The following is an 18,527-nucleotide window of genomic DNA, read 5'->3' on the forward strand; positions in this document are numbered from 1 at the left end:
TGCCAGGGAGCCAAACTGTATCATTGTCTCTCCTGGGCTCAGTGCAAATGCCCCTCCTCTCTTTAGAGCCATTGTGCCGCCTTACATGAAGATGTATGCAGGTTCAATCAATCTGTTCAATGGTTAAGTACACTTCAACTGAGGCTTCTTCAATTAGGTGACAACCCAATTTTTAACTTTGTATAAAATCTACATCTGTTATTAGCAGCTCAGTCTACACCAGTGTTTCCCAAACCCTTTCAGGCCACTGTCACCTTGGTACCATGAACTCATCCCCTGTGCCCCCCCCCCCATAAAAAGTATCATTCAGAATAGTGGTTTGTTTAATCCACTTGGGGATGGCATCCTTCTGTCTCGGGAAACCATGATGGAGTGCACCTTCAGGTAGGAAGTCAGGCCATTGGAGAGTTACAGCGCCTGCTGTGGCTGGCTGGAGAGACTGATCTGGGAGAGACATATTTACTGCAGGTGGGGCAGATGAAGGTGTCCGGTTGTACACGTGGGAAAACATGGTTGCTGACACAGCAGTTGACAGTGCCCCAACTGCCTGCCTTGGAAGAGTTGGATGTCCCTCCTGCCATGACGAGCTGAAGAGCACCATCAGCTCCAAGCTGTGTGGTAAACCCCCAGGACAGGATGGAATTTCAACAGAAGCCCTGAAAATTGGCCTCGATGTCTCCCTCATGACACACCTCCATGGCCTCCTCTTGCAGTGTTGGGAAACAGGAGCCATGCCACAAGGCATGCACAACTCCAGCATTGTGACCTTCTACAAGAGCAAAGATGAACCACCATGACTTTAACAACTACCGTGGAATCTCCCTGTCGAGTAATATAGGGAAAGCCTTTGCCCATGTCATTCTCAACAGATTACAGTCACTCACTGACAGGGCCTATTTTTAGAGCTCCAGGGTCAACAATTGACATCATTCGACTTCATAGACCTGACAAAGGCCTTTGACCTCATCAGCTGTAAAGAACTCTTCACACTACTCCACAAGATGATTGTGTCCTTTCACAAGAACCTGAGTGGTACCTTCTACCGTCCACAGCTCATCCTCAGATGCCTTCCCTATAAAGATCAACGTGAAACAGGGTTGTGGTCTTCTTGCCCAAACTCTCTTTTCAGCGTTCTTCCCCCTGTTGCTCTCCTGTGCCTTGATCCACTAAGGATATAATAACACAATAAAATTCAGAGCAGTAATTGCACATTTGTTCAAAATCCAATTAAAAACTATTTAGTTTAATTCAACAACATTAATGAACTTTATCCAGTGATATCAGCTTTTCAAAGTCTGAAAATGATTTACACCTCCCAGTGCCCCCACCATTGCCTCTTGCCACCTGCTAAATAATTCCACTGCTTACTTGGGGAATCACTGTTCCTAGAACCTTGTTCCTTTTTAATGAGTGACAAAAATTTCTTAAGCATTTACTTTAAAAAAATATTTCTGTTTAGGGCACCAGAACCACAAAGACCTCAAGCGAAGCCCCCTGAGGACATAGTTCGGGCAAACCACTATGACCCTGAGGAGGATGAGGAATACTACCGCAAGCAGCTCTCCTATTTCGACCGTCGGAGTTATGACAACAAGCCTGCTGCACAGGTCCCTGCTGGCCACCTGGCTGAGCCTGCTAAACCAGGCCATCTCCATAATCAGCTGAACTACACAAACTACCCTTCAAAGTAAGCCTCCCCTCTTGTGCACTTCTGTTATCATTTCAAAGGTCCCCACCTCTAATATCTGCAGATTCCAATAGAAATATAGCTTTTTAACCCATCAGAGAGGAGGGTTTCCAGGGGATGGGGAGTTGCTGTCTTGGCAGGGCTTTGGGGGGGTGCAAATGTGGGATATAGACATATATAAATATGCTCTTGGGGGTTCTACGTTCAAGTAAAGACTGAATCTAAATCATCAAGTGACTTTGCAGTTTTAAGCTGGAGTCCAGGTTGCACTTTGCTTGCATGCCTTCCACCTGCCCTCACACCACCAGATCTCTCTGCTGCTTGCTTCCATGCTTCACCTTCCATGCTTCACTTTTTCTGCCATGGCGCCATCTGCTGCACCTGGAGCAGAACCACAAGCAGTATCATACTCATTGTGCACAGTACTGCAGACAAGCTCAAAGCCACTAGGGTGGTAAAGAGGGAAGGTTGTGGGTCGCAGGGAGTGGGGACAGGGACACAGCTGCCATTCCCCACTCCTGCTGGCTTTGAAGTGTTGCCCATCTTCCCCTGCTTCATTTCCTGCTGCATTTCCAGCCATTTCACTGGCTGGAGAGCTACAGGTACAATGGAACATGGTGATAGAATACATGGTGCCACTGCAGGATGCAGGTGGGGGGAGGCCAACCTTTAAATGTTCCTCCACATTAAAAGCATGCCTTGTTAACTATAGATAACCATGTATTTGGAAGCTTCGTTTGCTTAGAAAGCACTGCAGTGGAGAATGTCTATAACCCACCAAATGATCCTCTTGTAGAAAGAAAGCTTCAGAAGAGATTGCACCCCTCTAATGTTGGCCTGCACTAGCATGTCCTGAACTACTTGTACCTGGGATAGAGCTGTTTTGGAGTGATGGGGTTGGTCTCGGTTAAAGCTGAAGGCAAACTTCAGTCTTGCACTCAAAGATACATAGGTGTATTTTTGTTAAGCGCTAACAGAAGAGCAGGCAGGCATCTCCTTCCACAGTTGCAGGATAGCTTTCTTAACACAGCCTCTGAGATTTGTGCAGTTTGCCCCCCAGTTAGTCTGGTCCCATCCTGGGGGACCAGGATTCTCCTGGGGATTGATTGATTGTCAAACCTTCACCCTAAGGTCCCAGGGCAAGTCGCAACATTTAAAAACAATACTTTTTTAAAAAGAATTAAAGCAACTCTCAGGCACAGAAATAAGGTGGGTTCTAAAAACCTTAGTGTTAAAAGCCAGAATAAAGAGGTATGCCTTCACAGCATTCACCACAAATGAAATGAAGTGCCTGACAAACCTCTGTGGGGAGGGAATTCCACAAGTTAGGGGCCACATGCTCTCTCCCAGGCCACCCCATCCCCACCCCGACACCTCTGAGAACAGAGGAATGACCAGGAGAGCCACTTTGCTGATCCCTGCACCCAGGAAGTTCTGTAGGGGAGGAGGAGATCTTTCAGATATTTGAGGCCTGGAGTCATTTAGGGCTTTAAACACTAATGCAATGGGCCCAGAAATGAACTCTAAACCAGTGCAGCTGTTTTAAAATGGGTTATATGAACTCTAAATGGAACCCCTGCATTTTGGGCCAACTAAAGTTTCTGAGTTGTCTTCAGAGGCTGTGTTGCAATGGAAGGCATTGTAATAATTCAGTCTGGAAGTTTAGGGGAATTGAGTACAGCGGCCAGGTCATCTCTGCAATGGCAATGATGCTTCTGGGTGATGCTTCATGCGCTTGTCAGCTGTAACAAGAGGTGCAACAGAATATCATTGAATTGTAGAGTTGGAAGAGATCCCAAGGGTCATCTAGTCCATCCTCCTGCAATGCAGGATTCTCAACTAAAGCATCCAGTGAAGGAGAGTGCACCACCTCCCAAGGGTTAGGATTAGGGTTCCACTGTCAAACTGCTTTTACTGTAGAAAGTTCTTCCTGATGCTTAGTTGGAATCTCCTTTCTTGTAACTTGAAACCCAGAAACTTTCTTGTAACTTGTGGTTCCCAGAACTGGACACAATACTCCAGGTGTGGTCTGACCAGAGCAGAATAGAGTGGTTCTATTACTTCCCTTGATCTGGACACTAGACTTCTGTGGATGCAGCCTAGAGTAACATTAGCTTTTTGGGATGCTGCATCACATTGTTGACTCATGTTCAGTTTGTGGTCCACAAGTTTATACAGACTTCGAACAACAGTGGGCCCAGAACAGAACCCTGCAGCACCCCACTTGCCAATTTTTCCCAGGATGACGAGGGTTGGGAGGAATGTTTTTGCCATGAAACTCAAAAACCTCATCAGGAGGTCTTTAAACTGACATGTGGGGGAGGGAGACAGTGGTCCTGAAGGTAGGAGTCTATCAAGTGCTGAAGATGAAAACTTATTTCTCTTTTCATCCTAACAGGGGGAAGCCAGTAGACGTGGAGCCTCTGGACAGGGCTGTTGGCGAAAAGCGCTATGAGCCAGTTCCTCAAGTGACAGCCCCTCTCCCTGCACCCCCCGGGCAATACACCCAGCCACAGCCTGTGAATAATCCCATTGTGTCGTTGCAGCCCAAGTCTGCACTTGTTGAAGGTAGGAGCCTCAAGGCTTGATTTATTGAAATGTTTGGGGAAACTTAGTTTACAAAGGGAACAATAATTCAGGTCATACAACTGCTACTAAACAGCTGTAGTTTTAAGAAAACGCCAACAAAGCACAACTAGGAAAAGCACCACTAGTCTGTTTTGGGTTGCTGGGGGGGGGGCTCTCTAGTAAAATACAATGTGGTCCTGTGTAATTTAAACTGGCTCCATGGCTTTTGAGATTTAACTGGCTACGAATGGCTTCATCCTGGTTTGATTTGAGTTTCCTATTCTCATGGCTGGTTATATGGGGTGACATCCAACAGTGGCTGCTCTTCAGAAGAACAGACCTGCTAGGGCAACAGCATGTCTTCTGCAGCTCCCCATGTATCCTCTAAATAACTGTAGGCAACCAAGGGATCCTGCCCCAAGCAGATTTGGAGTGGGTGTCACAGGCAGAAGAGGGGAAGTTCCGTTGCAGGATGTTGGATGTTGCCAGTGTATTTCTCTCATTTTGGAGAGTAATGTTTGCTGTTTCTTTTGGGGAGCGGTTGCATTACTGTATGGAAGTTGTGTTAATGAATCTTTTACTGACTACTAGACACTTAAAAAAGAAAATGTTTAATAGTCTCACTTTTCAAATATATAAGGCTAAACAAAGGCTGAATCAATCCACAGCATCTCCAAACTTGTGAATAGTAAGAAGAATGCCTCTCATATGTCGGTGTATAAGACGACCCCCTACTTTTCCAGTCAAAATATAGAGTTTGGTATATATTCGCCGTAACAAGTATATCCCAAACTTCCAACACACACCAAATAATTTTTTTCTGTATCTCTTCCTCTCCCTGCTTTTTAAATACCGGTAAATGAAGCCAAAAGAGAGACAACAGTGCTTAAATCAGGGGTCAGCAAACTTTTTCAGCAGGGGGCCGGTCCACTGTCCCTCAGATCTTGTGGGGGGCTGGACTATATTTTGAAAAATATATGAATGAATTCCTATGCCCTACAAATAACCCAGAGATGCATTTTAAATAAAAGGACACATTCTACTCATGTAAAAACATGCTGATTCCCGGACCGTCCGCGGGCCGGATTTAGAAGGCGATTGGGCGGCATCTGGCCACCGGGCCTTAGTTTGGGGACCCCTGGCTTAAATGCACAGATGTTTAAATGCACTTACTTGTAGGCATACTAAGAACTACGGTAGCATTTCGAACTACCGTAGATTTCATTCGGAGGGAGAGAAGGAGCTGAAGCATAAAAACTGCAGTTAGCTCTAGAAGGAGAAGGAGAAGACGTGGGGAATAAGGGGGGGTGGGGTAGGGGGCTGAGAACACACATCCTCCTCAGCCGCTTGCATCCTCCACTCTTCCTGGTCACTTGCGCCCGTTCCTCCTCGCCTCCCCCCCCCCCGCGTCCGACCTAACGTCCATGCCGGGGCTGCGCGCTGAGGGGGAGAAAGAGGCAGTGGCTCCAGCGGGCATGGAACCGGCGCCTCTGGCTCAGGGCGGGTAGGCAGGAAGGGAGGAGAGGAGAGGTGGGGAGAGGGGGAAGGGGAGGGAGCGCAGCCCAGGGCCGTCTCCACTCACACTCTATTGTTCCAGGCACCAAGGCGAATGGGGGGAGAGAGAGAGTAAGAGGCTGCCGCTTTCTTTCCGTGCAGGGAGGAAAGCCCCACACGTCCCCTCTTCCTGCACAGAAAGAAAGTGGCAGCCGCTTACACAGTTGCCGCATACGGCGGGGATGCGTCCACAGCCGTTTTTGAGCTCCCCCCACCGTATGCAGCGACCACAGATCTTATACCCGGTGTATAAGACTACCCCCAACTTTTGAAAAGATTTTCCTTATACGCTAGAATATACTGTATTTTTAATTCTTTGCCTAGGCAATGAAAACTATGTTGACTGACATAATGCCTCTTGTGGAATAATTCTACAATTTTTACTACTCATGGTTTATTTGGGGCAGTCAGTGATTTGGGGCAAGGGGTTGCTGTCAGACATAGGTGAAGAACTGAAGCCTTGCTCCTCCTGACTACTAGACATCTGCAGTCAACCATGCTTCTAACTTCAGAGAACTGAGCAGGAACTATTCATATACTTTTGAGTGCATAAGGACTAAAGACTAGAGATGTGAAGGCCCGGAAAAACCCGGGTTTTCCCCGCCCCGTTTTTTTCCCTGAAGCCTTTTTTGTTTTTTTTCCAAAAAATTTGGAAAAATTCAAAAAATAAAAAATAGATTATGGAATGTGTAAGGCTTACAGGGAACAGCCACCCCTCATCAAATCCAGTTCTCCGAATGGCTCTGACAACAGCGGAGGGGCAGGAGACGGGAAGGAGGAAATGAGCGGAGAGGGGCAGGGCTCAGGCAGCATCCAGGAGCCTCGCCTAACGGCCCGTGATGCCAGCAAGGGAGGAGGGGCCAGCAGAGGTTTTTGGCGGGGAAACATCAGAGGGGCATCCTTTCAAATTCACCCCAGAACTGAGGCGATCAGCGGCCCGCAAACACAGGGGGCGGAGATTTGGGGTCCCCAAACTACACTGCTGGGGGAGGAGCCGAAAAGTGCCATTGCGAGAATCTGATGATACTGAGTAGAAATGTTTTCATGAAGCTCTTGCACTGTAAATAATATTCACAATAAAAGTCTTAAAGACAAGATGGTTTGGAGTGTCATTGCTCAAGGGTAGGCAGCAACTCCCCTGACAGAATGTTTTATTTTAACATGATGAATAAAATATTTTAAGATAAGGGGTTCAAATATTTTATAAAACATTTTTTTAAAATATGTATGGTATCAGATTATTCTAATTTCTGTGAGGACAAGCAAGTCCTAGGTTACAAACTGAACTCTCCAATGCAAGAACAAGATACATTTCTTCTTTTAGGAGGTGCTGTTGTCACCAGAAAAGAAAAAGGTTTCAGTTTTGTTTTTGCACACGTGTGGTATGCATTGGTTCTGTTCCTCTTCACTAGGCCTCAAAGCACTGGAAGAAAATATAGAGCAACAAAAAGGGCCTTCAAGTATATGTGTTGTTGTGGCAATCAGAGAAGTTTATGAAAGAAAAAAGAAATGAAAATATTTTAAACATTAAATGCTGTAAAACGGTCTTTAAAAAGTGAAATAAACTAATTTAAGCATATAGTAGTAGCTAAAGTGGTTAACAGACCCCACACATCAGTGTGAGGAAATACATAAGGTCTCATGGGCAAAACATGGGAGGTGGAGTAAGCATGTTGCATAGCAAACAGTGATGAATGACAAGTTAAATTTCAGTTCCTGTTTGGATACACTATATTTTTAATATGTTGTGATAATTTTATGCCCATTAAAATTGTCCATAGTTATATTTTATGTTGATAAAGTAACAGAATGACTTTCAATCTGGAGGGGGGAAAAGAGAAGTGCTAATGTAGCATTTTTTTCAATTTCTCCTAAAATTTCCGTTTTTTCCAAGCTTCAAAATTTCCAGAAATTTTACATCTCTACTAAAGACCTCATTTTAGATGAAAGCTGAGATTCTGAAGCGAATTGCTTCCACCCAGTTACAGCTACTTTTTCTTTTTTGTACACTCTATTTTGCAAACCTAAAAATGTTACCTTGGCATGCCATGTATTTAATTCTTTTAACATGTTTTGTTGCAGCCAACTCTGTGTCAGACTTTCAGAATTCCACCCTGTCCAAGCCTGAGCCACCTCCGTCTCAGAACAAGCCAGCTGCTTTCCGGTCTGCCAGCCGAGAAGACACCGTGCAGTCCACTTACTACCCTCAGAAAAGCTTCCCTGACAAAGGCCCGGTGAATGGGACAGAGCAGATCCCAAAGACGGTCACCCCTGCTTATAACCGCTTCACAACAAAACCTTACACAAGTGCTGCCCGGCCTTTTGAACGCAAGTTTGAAAGCCCCAAGTTTAACCACAACCTCCTGCCAGATGAGAATCTGCATAAGCTGGAGTTGCCATCCAAATCTCAAAATTCTCCCCAGCCAGTTTTAAAAGCACACAGCTCAGCTCAACCCCAGCCCGAGTTTGACAACACAATGGAGACATTCTCAGTCCAGGCCGACAAGCTCAAATATCAACCAAATAACATCAACGCTGTGCCTAAAGCCATTCCCGTCAGGTGAGTCATATTATTCTCCATGTGACTGTGTTTGCTTCACAAAAAGGTTCGCCTCAATGCCTCCACTCAAAACAGTGAAGCTTGGATAAACTTGACAACTGAGAGTATCACTGCACTTTGCCAGTTGTATATTAAGCTTTCGTAAAACTTGGGGAGGAAGTGTAGCCCCTTTGTAGACCACACACATTGAGCCCTGTTTAATCCAGTTTACCTGTGAGATCTCCTTACACAATACGTTTGGATGGCCCTCTATCAGGGCTGCTTCAGCTGAGATTCCTGCATTGCAAGGGGCTGGACGAGATGACTCTTGGGGTCCCTTCCATCTCTACAATTCTATTCGATCTGCTGAAATGGCACTGCTGCAGTTGCCACATAATACTTGTTCCACATTTCTAAGAAATCAGTCTTGTGGTGTGGCAGCACCCACACTTCGGAACTCCCTAGCTACTGACCTCAGGGGGGCGACTGCATTGTATTCTTTTTGGCGCCTGCTGGAACCATTTTTCTCTAGGCAAGGCTGCCCAGGTATGTAGAATGCTGACATGTGTTTCAGTCTCATTTTAGCTTATGGTTGATATCATTTTTTAAATCTTTTAAGCAGCTGGGTTTGGATGATCTTATTGTTTCATTCTTTTTGAAAACTGCTTTGAGGTGTTTTTTTTTCTTACAATCAAGTGCTATATACATTGTATTAAATAAACATATAAATAAATAAGACACACCCACACCCAGCATCTGTATTTGAAATCTTTTCAAGCAGTAGACCTCCAAAAGATCCACTACTTAAGATCCTGGAGGAAGTAGCTAGATGACATAGTACATACCAATTTTTTTGCAGTGCGGCATGATTTAATTTTATTTAAAAAGGAAGGATCCTATGGCCCTATGGTCCCTCGTGTTTATTCAAGGTGTGGATTGTCTGAAAGTACATTTAGGCAGGCAGAGGCTATTTATATTTTCTTGGATTACTAGTGATTGGCAAGCAAGGGAAACGAGGATGTTAACTCCTCATTCTTTCATTTGGCAAGTTTCTATGAGAACTCCTTAGCCTACTTACATGGAAAATATTGCAATTGTTTTGTCTTCTCCAGCTGGATTTAATGTTACATATTATTTTAGTGCAGCGGTCAGCAAACTTTTTCAACGGGGCTGGTCCACTGTCCTTCAGACCTTGTGGGGGGCCAGACTATATTTTTGGGGGGAAAGAAAAAGGAACCAATTCCTATACCCCACAAATAACCCAGAGATGTATTTTAAATAATCCGCGGGCCAGATTTAGAAGGCGATTGGGCTGGATCCGGCCCCAGGCCTTAGTTTGCCTACCCATGTTTTAGTGCTTTTTGTTTTTGCATGCAAATTCTGCCCCCCCCCCCGGTTATAGTTTACAAATTTAAATAATAAAAAATCCCCAGCATCTGTAGTATAAATTTATTAGTGTTTAGTGTCAGGAATAACGTAAACCCAGACACAGCAGAGGTAGACGCAGGGTTTTCGGAAGCTTCTGGCTGTAGAGCAATGACTAGACGTCTGGACGCAGGAATAGACAACTTCACCAGGATAACTATATACAGTATTTATTGGACAAACAGTATCCAGATGTTACTATGTACAAACTTCATAAAATAAATGAAATAAAACAAATCCTTTCCTCTCTGTCTCTCTTTCTCCCAACCACCTGTTACAAAAGCAGTCTTTCTCACACAACACCACACAGAACTTATCTTTTAGGAACTTCTTACCCAATCACAAGGTTGTTGCTAAGGCTCTTGTTACCATGCAGAGAGAGATCAAACCTTGGCCTTCAGCCAATAGCTAATTGTCAGAAGTGGATAGCTGACTTTCTGCATGTATGCACTTTGAAATCTTTAACAAAATTATTTCAATAAGCAGGCCAGGGAAAGTCTCCCTGTTTGAGATCCTGGAGAGCTATTCCCCATTATAGTAGACAGTATAGAGCTAGGTGGACCAGCCATTTGGCTCCAGTATAAGACAGCTTCAGACTTGCTGTGAAATTTACAGTTTACAATTATGCAGTGTAAAATCAGTAAAAGAAGGTCCATGCATGCACACACACAGGGACCCTATGCCTTATGCTGAGCTAGGCCAATTAGCTCTTCAACTGTACGATCTGTGGCACTCCAGGTTTCCGGCAAAGGATGTTTGCAGCCCAAGTGGAAATGCTAGGGCTTGAACCTATGTCCCCCAGTGGCTCTTTGTGTGCTGTACAATCAGGATCTTGGCTACTAAGCTCTTTGTAGCAGCTTCCGAAAGCAGTGCACACAGATTGTATGGTATGATTCTAAACTCTTCTGCTTGTTCCTGTGCTTGTTCTAACCAGCTGATCAATAAAGTCATTTTACTCATGGAAGAGGAGGAAAGGGTGGAGCTGGTTCATGCGTCCTAATAATGGCTGCTCCTAGAATGAGCTGATTGGAGGGAGGGGAGTTGGGCAGGCTGGCAGGGCAGGCTCAAAAGAAGCACCCTTGTTTCCTCTAGCCCTGAAGTTACAAATGCAATGTCCTTCCTTAACACATGAATCACCTCTCTCCTTGGTAACAGCAGAAATAATTCTCTATGTCTGATTTTAGTCCTTCTGCTTTGGAGGATGACGATGAAGAGGATGGACACACTGTAGTAGCCACAGCAAGAGGAGTTTTTAACAGCAACGGTGGCGTCCTCAGCTCCATAGAGACTGGCGTTAGCATTATTATACCACAAGGAGCCATTCCAGAGGGGATAGAGCAAGAGATCTATTTCAAGGTCTGCCGAGATAACAGTATCCTCCCTCCTTTAGACAAAGAGAAAGGTGAGCACCTTCATAATATTCACGTTTTCTTCAGTGCCTTTTTCATTTCCACGTTACCCATGCAAAAAAAAGATTCTGTCAATCTGTTGTTTTTTAAGAGGAGGAAGAGGAAATGGAAAGTAGTTATTTCCCAGGATCCAGGAGGACAGCTGGAAACTACAGGGGAAGACAGGCACACCCCCTTCCTTCCCCTTTCTCTGGTGGTGGGAGTGAGGACTCATAAAGGAACATTTCAGAGTGGAGACAGGGCTTTGCCCTTTCCTTTTTTGCTAGTAGTGGAAGATCTTCTCAGAAAACTCAGAAAATGTCAAACAACTTGACTTCCAACTTAGCAGGCAAAACAACTAACTTGGAAGATGGTGGACTCTCCTTCATTTGAGGTTTTCACACAGAGGTTGCATGGGGGGTGCTTTAGCTGTGATTCCAGCATTGCAGGGGGCTGGACTAGGCACCCTTGGGGCTCCTTTCCAACTCTACAGTTTTATGATGCTAGCAGAAGAGTCAAGGGAGGGGGGAATCACCAGGGTCTGCATTTTAAACAAACCAAATTGGTTCAAACTTCCTAAACTAACAGGCAGATCAGAGTGCGACCATTTTTCAGTTTTCATACTTCTCTGACTTTGGTGGTATAGGTGTGGATTCACAAGTTCCAAAATGTGCATTTTAGGTAAAATGCATCTGACATATGTATGTTTTGTGTTGTATCCAATGTAGCACTAAGTTAAAGTCACTTGGTCATATATTTGAGTTTCTGAATTCATCCTTGCAGCTGCACTTGAGTGGGGAGCATGCAAACCCAAGTCTAACATAAGCTCATCCTTGTAATTCTGTGCTATGTCCAAACCAACATACTGTGTGTGTTAAACATGTTTGTCTATAATGCCAAGGTGGAATGTGACGGGGGAACTTGCCTCCTAGGTATGTTGCAGTACCATAACCCTGCAACTTATGCGGAGGTTGCTTTCCAGGGATTATGCCTACAGCCCAAATTGTATCTAGTCAAAACACATTGGGTCGAATGGTGGGTAGGATTGACAAAGTTTTTCCCAGCTGCCCGCCCCCTTTCTGCCCCATTTGTTTGTCTTTCTGTCTGTCTGTCTGTTTGCCAAGTGCATAAAGCTGAATGTGCACAAGTTAAATGCATGCAAGTTGTGGGGTTACTGCTTGACTTAGAAGTATGCAAGTGGGCACTCTGCCTGCCTGGAGTTTTCCTGATCACCTCTTTGAGCTTACTTCAACAAAGAATTCCCCTCCTAGAAAGGTTGCCATCATTTCCAGTCTGCCTTTATGCTATATTCTCAAACAGACTTCCCTTAAAGCTTCAAGTGCTGTTGGGTGACTCTCACCACCTCCACCTGTCATGGACCACTCAGGGAGGCCAGGAGTTGATCCCAAGAGTATCTGGAGGGCCACAGTTCACACCTCTGGTGCAGATAGCATTAAGTACAAGAAGTGTTATCTCTTGCAAAACTTGTCCTTTTTGTCTGTTTACCACAGGTGAAACACTACTCAGCCCTTTGGTCATGTGTGGGCCCCATGGACTAAAATTCCTGAAGCCTGTGGAGCTGCGCTTGCCACATTGTGCGTCTATGACCCCTGATGGTTGGTCTTTTGCTCTAAAATCCTCCGACTCCTCGTCGGGTATGCTGTCCTCCCTCTGTCCTTTTGGGGCTTTTGGGTGCTATCGTATAATTTAAAACTCGCCTGACTGAAGGTGTCACTGTGTAATATAAAGATTTTACTAAATCACTGTTTTTGTGTCAGCTCTCCATTTCATTTTCATTACAAGTGTCTTTCTCACACTTAACTCATGATGCAAAATCATTGCAGAAAATCATGATTGATAAACCAGAATGGCAAGGTAGATAATATAATACTATACTATTGTCATTGGTCCATTCAGAAGTACAATTATCTACCTTGTTTCCTATCTCTCACACTCTTCCTGTCTTTCTATCTCTTCCTGTCCTCCTCTCTCTCTCTCAAGGACTAATACTGCTGCAAAACACTCTTAAGATGAGAAAGTCACACTTTCATTTATTTTTGGGATAAATTGCCTAAGGAATTCTGATTGGGCTTTGTAACCACATATTTACATCTTTTTTTCCTTTATTGACCATAGAATGCTGTAGCAGTCCCAGTAAACTGAACTTGAAGCATTAATATTTTGGATAAGCTTCCTAATGCAATAGCTGCTTATGTATAAATTTGACCTTTCAAAGGGACGGGAGCCTCTCTTTGCAGAAGAACCCCATGCAAACTCAGTTCCAACACATTTGGGCTCTCCACACAAATTTGTGCTCTCTTCTAAATTCTGAAATGTTATGGAGAGGTGGTCCTCTATTTCCCCACCCACTCTATGGTTGAGACACATGGATATATCCCTGCACTGCCCCTTTCCCCATAGCTATGACAGCTGCCCCCTTCACTGAAGGGCGGGGGAAGCCTTGTTGGTTTTAAAGCCTAGTGACAAAGATAACATTTCGTGAAGTGGCTGCAAAGCCACAGCCTTGAGTGAAAAATGAGTGTCTTCTGCATATTGGACAAAAAGAATGTCTTAAGGGGGGGCTTCTCAGCCACATAACAAATAACCTCTTTGATACCCTTAAATGTATACATATCTGTATATGGTATATAAAAGCAATGTACTTATGTGTACAGTATTTAAAAATGTATTCATATTTGTCACTGATGTATCTATCCTTTTCAATGCCACTGTGTCAATGCGCAAAAACAAAAAAGTTAGGACAACAAACGCTTCTCTGATAAGGGGGTGGGGGGATCCAGTTAGCTAGAGAAATCTTGGCCGGTTGACTATTGCTGGTATGCTATGCATGTGTTGCATGCAGCTGTTTAACTGTGTAAGCAAAAGCAGAAAGTGCTAAAAATGGACAGTTTCAAGTAATAAGGATCCAAAGTTTTGCCATTTATAATCCATATAATTCCTTCAAACCGTGCTTTTCAGTCATTATTTTGTAATGGATGAACCTTATCATGAATTTACTTGAAATGAAAAGAAAGAGGGGAATATGTTGGTTCTTCCAAGTAACCTCTACTATTGTGCTAAAGATCTTCTTCCTTTCCAAGTTAGACTCTTATTTGTGTGTGCTCATTCAGCGGGTGTGTGTGTGTTAAGGGGGTCACCTTTTTCTGTCTGTATCGGAGCTATACATCCCTTGCAGCTAACATAGTTAAATGTGGTGTTATATCAGTAATCTTGCTCCTTGAGACAAACTTCACAATTGGCCAACTCTGTCTTCTGATGTGTAAGCCATACTGTGTCTTAAATAAATACTTGTTTTCTCTCTTTTTCTAAAAACAAAACAAAAAACTTAATTGGTTATGGGATCTCTTTCTCGCTCTTTCTTTCTCTTAAGCTTTTCCTAACATGTTTTCCATTCTCTGTCCTTTGAAAAGAACATTTGATTATACATACTAACCTCTTCTGCAACACATTTTTTACAATATATATACATATATATATATCAAAGTACTGACACATTATGCTAAAATATGTTACCTTGTTTCATCTCATTTCATGGAGTAGAGGGGGCAGCTAACTCCCAATATAAATGGGCCAGAGCACAAACACTTAATTCCTGAGTACCTTGTATATTAAGCTGTTTTAGGTTCAGCCTTACTGTAAAGCCACCACAAACTAGCCTCACATTTTTCCAAGTCACCGGCACAAAATTTTGGCTTTTGTATTTTCAGACTATGGTTTCACTGTATGTAGTAAACGAATTACATGAATACAGTTTATCAACTGTCAGGCTATACCAGCCTTCCCCAACCAGGTGCCCTCCAGGTGATTCAGTCTACAACTTCCATCAGCCCAAGCCAAGCCAAGCCGAGCTCTGCATCACCTGAAGGGCAGGTGGGAAGTTTGGGCCACATTTCTGTATTACAACAAAGAAAAGGTCTTCTTTCCTGACAGTTTTAAATCTAGCTTACACATAACAGTTTCTCCCAAAGATATTCACTTGAAGTGTGTTGTTTATATTTAAAAGGACTGGATTTTTATTTTTGTATTAATGAAATGCCATTTTGGTAACTGGGACAACTCCACTGGCTGCCATAACTTAAAATGCAAACCAGGTCATTGAATATGCCAACAAATTCCGAGCGAATCATCCTTCTCTAGGCTCCACATCAGGTGTTGTCTCCCTTTCAGCATATTGATCATTTTGTGCATCATGTTCGTTTCCATGGGTTACTCAACAGAACTGTGGGACTTATTTGTCTTCTGTATGTCTGCGTAATTTATATATGTGATCTGGAGTATTAATATCTAGCCTTGCTTAATACCAAAAGATCGCAAGAGCTTCACTGTGAGAGTGTGTCTTGATGCGCATATATTGATTAAAAAAGCAACACAGAGGTAGTGCGTCTCCACCCACAAAATGTCACACAGCAATTGTATTGAACTACAAGTTATCAATAATACCTCCACATGGAATGATGTGGTAATTAAGGAAACGTTGAATTACTTTTCTCAGGATTCTAGTTTATATAAGTGGGATGATAACTTCACGTACCCTGTTCCTCTTTGCCCAGAAGTAGATCCTGCTTTGTTCAGTGGGGACTACTTTCATGTAAACACACACAAGGATTGCAGGTGTAGACTTGGAGTGTACAGTTCAACACTGCACCATAAGATGCCTTCTTTACCTACCTCAGATTTGCAATAAACCTTACCTCCTCTGCCCCCCCCCCCGGTCCAGCAAGAGAAGTTCGCTTTTTAAATTAGTGCTGTACTTGCAACCCCTAAATGAGGTCACACATGCTGAAGACTGCACAGGCAGCCTTAAAAGGACAGGAAGCCAGGATGAGGAATCTGGCCCTCCAGACGTTGCTCCCATCCACCCCAGCCAGCCTGGCCCAGTGACCAGGGGTGATAGGAGTTGTGGCCTAAGGCCTATATGCAGGGCACCTGTTTGGGGAAGGCTGAGCTATTGCACTGTGGTAGAGCAGTTTGCCTGCAGCTAGCCTGCTTCACAGCGGACTTGAGGCAGTTTCTCCCCACCTCCCTTGACAGTTGGAGTTTTTTTGTGTTTGCCCTATGATGAAACTTAAGTTGTAGCTAGGCTGTCTGAAAGCTTCCCCTGCAGGTGCTGAAGTCCAAAACCAGTGCTTTGGGTATGCTTCAAGAGTATTCACATGGTGGACTTGGTTCATGTAGCCTGGTTGCATTTGAATCCCATAGTTTGTGACATGGAAGTCTCAGGGTTTGACAGAGTTTGGTATCTGAAGAAGTGTGCATGCACACGAAAGCTCATACCTATGACAAACTTAGTTGGTCTCTAAGGTGCTACTGGAAGGAATTTTTTTATTTTCTTGTTCAGGGTTTGACAGTCATCCAAAACCCTCCTTTCACCGTACTGTTTATTAATCAATCTTATTATTAGATTCTCAGTCTCTGTGCCTTAACTTTCTCTATGCCTTCTGGCTTTCTGGCTACCAGGAGAGAGAGAAAAATACTATGTGGGTCTGCAGGGTGAGTTCAGAACAGGAACTTACATTAATGGCAATCTACCATGGGCCTAACTCCTTGGAGATGTTCAATTAAGAAAATGTTTAGAGCTGGTAAATTAAAATTGTGGGTTCCTGTATAAAATGCAATGCGGTCTATACATCAAAACATATTCTGGTTAGCTTTAAAGGTATTGTTATCCAAGATGTTCCACCTTTTGATGATGGATACTAAACTACTACATTGTTTTCCTCCCACAGGTGACCCCAAAACCTGGCAGAACAAGTCTCTTCCTGGGGATCCAAACTATCTTGTTGGAGCAAATTGTGTTTCGGTTCTGATAGATCACTTCTAACCCTTACGTTAGCAGACCAAACCAAGATTTTAAAAGCAAAGCAAAACAAAAACACCTTGCCTAGAAACTGAACCAATCTTTTTTCAAGTATTAAGAGTTATCTTAGTGTTAAGCAATCTTTGCTTTGACTAACAACGGATAATGAGTACGTTCCTGAACCATGGTCAGGGTTTATGCTATTAAGCAGCAGGGCAGATCAGCCAGGGACCAAGGCAAGGTTCTTAGGGGTTCCCTCTGGCTTTCCTTAACTGGACACTTCAATGCATCATAGCTTAAAACTCACTGAACTACCACTGAAGCAATGCAATTCATTACTATTTTCAGATGAACTGGGATTTAGTTAGCGGTCCACTACTGAATTAGGTCTTTTTTCTTTCTAAAGCTTTTTCCCTCTCTCTCTTTTTTATATAAACAAAACACTTTAATGTGTGTGTTCAGAATATGCAAAGACTCTCTTTATTTTTTAAAAAACAAGCAACTTTTTGATGCATTTTGCCCACAAGGTGGAAATCAAAAAATTGGCCAGCACAATATAGAAAATTCCCCCTCTGTTGTGAAGGGAGAGTTACATGCACGTCTACTTTGATTGTACATGAAACACACTTTTTTTTTCATTTTGTTATGGGGAAAGAGCGCATGTGGTATGACTATGGTTCATTTGCCTCTGTGGATCTGTAAATTAACCACATCTACAACAAACACGTTAACCAGCAGCCTTACCCTCATGTTTTTACTAGTCTTAGCTGTCATCGTAGTTCTCTGTACTACTAAGTTTGTATGGCTTCTGTGCTTACTTAGATTAATACATATTGAGAGGGGTTGAAAAATTAATTCATTTTGTGAACTTGCTGATTTAGAGAAAGAGAGAGGGAGAGAGAACTAGGCACACTTGTTTTTGTGTGGATCAACCAGAGGAGAAACCTGAAGAACATGATGGTATGTTTTCTGCTATGCATTTTGAAAATTTATAGATGTTATAGATTGCTTGTATATAACTCGTGCAGACCACTTTTGTTCTTGGTTTGTAAATTAACTTTTATAAGCTTTACCTTTTTTATATATATAAATATATATAAAAATACAAAACAAACGTTTCTTAATATCTTTGTATTCTCATACCTTTTGAGCCTTGAACTTTGACATCTTGCAGCAATAAAGCAGCATTTCTACAGTACATGAAAACAAGGACTTTTAAAAAAAAGAAAATGCACAAAGTTCTTACCTTTTTAAGTGCTGCATTTAAAGACTAACTCAGAAGTCTATAGTTTGATTACATTCTTGGAGAATAAAAGTATCCCTACTGTAATTTGTGATAAGGATGCTGTATTATGTGCCCTGAAATGTATTTTTTTACTAATAGACAATTTATTATGGCACATCAGCACTATCTCTGTTTAGATAATATACCACTGCATTCTGTTAATCAGTTATTTAGCTATTCAGGTGTGGCTGATTTTTTTCTTTCTTTGCCGTTATTAAAAATTACACATTTCTAAGTATACAGAATAAAAACTGTTTTTAAAA

The 18,527-nt window shown here is 43.0% G+C and overlaps 1 protein-coding gene across 6 annotated transcripts in view; it reads left to right on the forward strand.

Moving 5' to 3' along the window:
• The window catches only part of TJP1 (tight junction protein 1), a 132,676-nt gene extending 114,149 nt beyond the window's left edge, over positions 1-18,527 (forward strand). For 3 of the 6 annotated variants that reach the window (XM_035131818.2, XM_035131816.2, XM_035131820.2), the window contains 6 exons: positions 1,460-1,687; positions 4,086-4,255; positions 7,892-8,369; positions 10,958-11,175; positions 12,673-12,816; positions 16,909-18,527. In XM_035131818.2, the coding sequence (XP_034987709.2) occupies positions 1,460-1,687; positions 4,086-4,255; positions 7,892-8,369; positions 10,958-11,175; positions 12,673-12,816; positions 16,909-17,003 (1,333 nt within the window). In that variant the 3' untranslated portion in view covers positions 17,004-18,527. The remainder of the gene's footprint in view (positions 1-1,459; positions 1,688-4,085; positions 4,256-7,891; positions 8,370-10,957; positions 11,176-12,672; positions 12,817-16,908) is intronic. The other 3 variants (XM_035131819.2, XM_035131821.2, XM_035131817.2) reach the window with 2 other exon arrangements.

This window comes from Zootoca vivipara, chromosome 14 (assembly GCF_963506605.1).
Source record: "Zootoca vivipara chromosome 14, rZooViv1.1, whole genome shotgun sequence".
In the NCBI taxonomy this organism is placed as follows: Eukaryota; Metazoa; Chordata; class Lepidosauria; order Squamata; family Lacertidae; genus Zootoca; species Zootoca vivipara.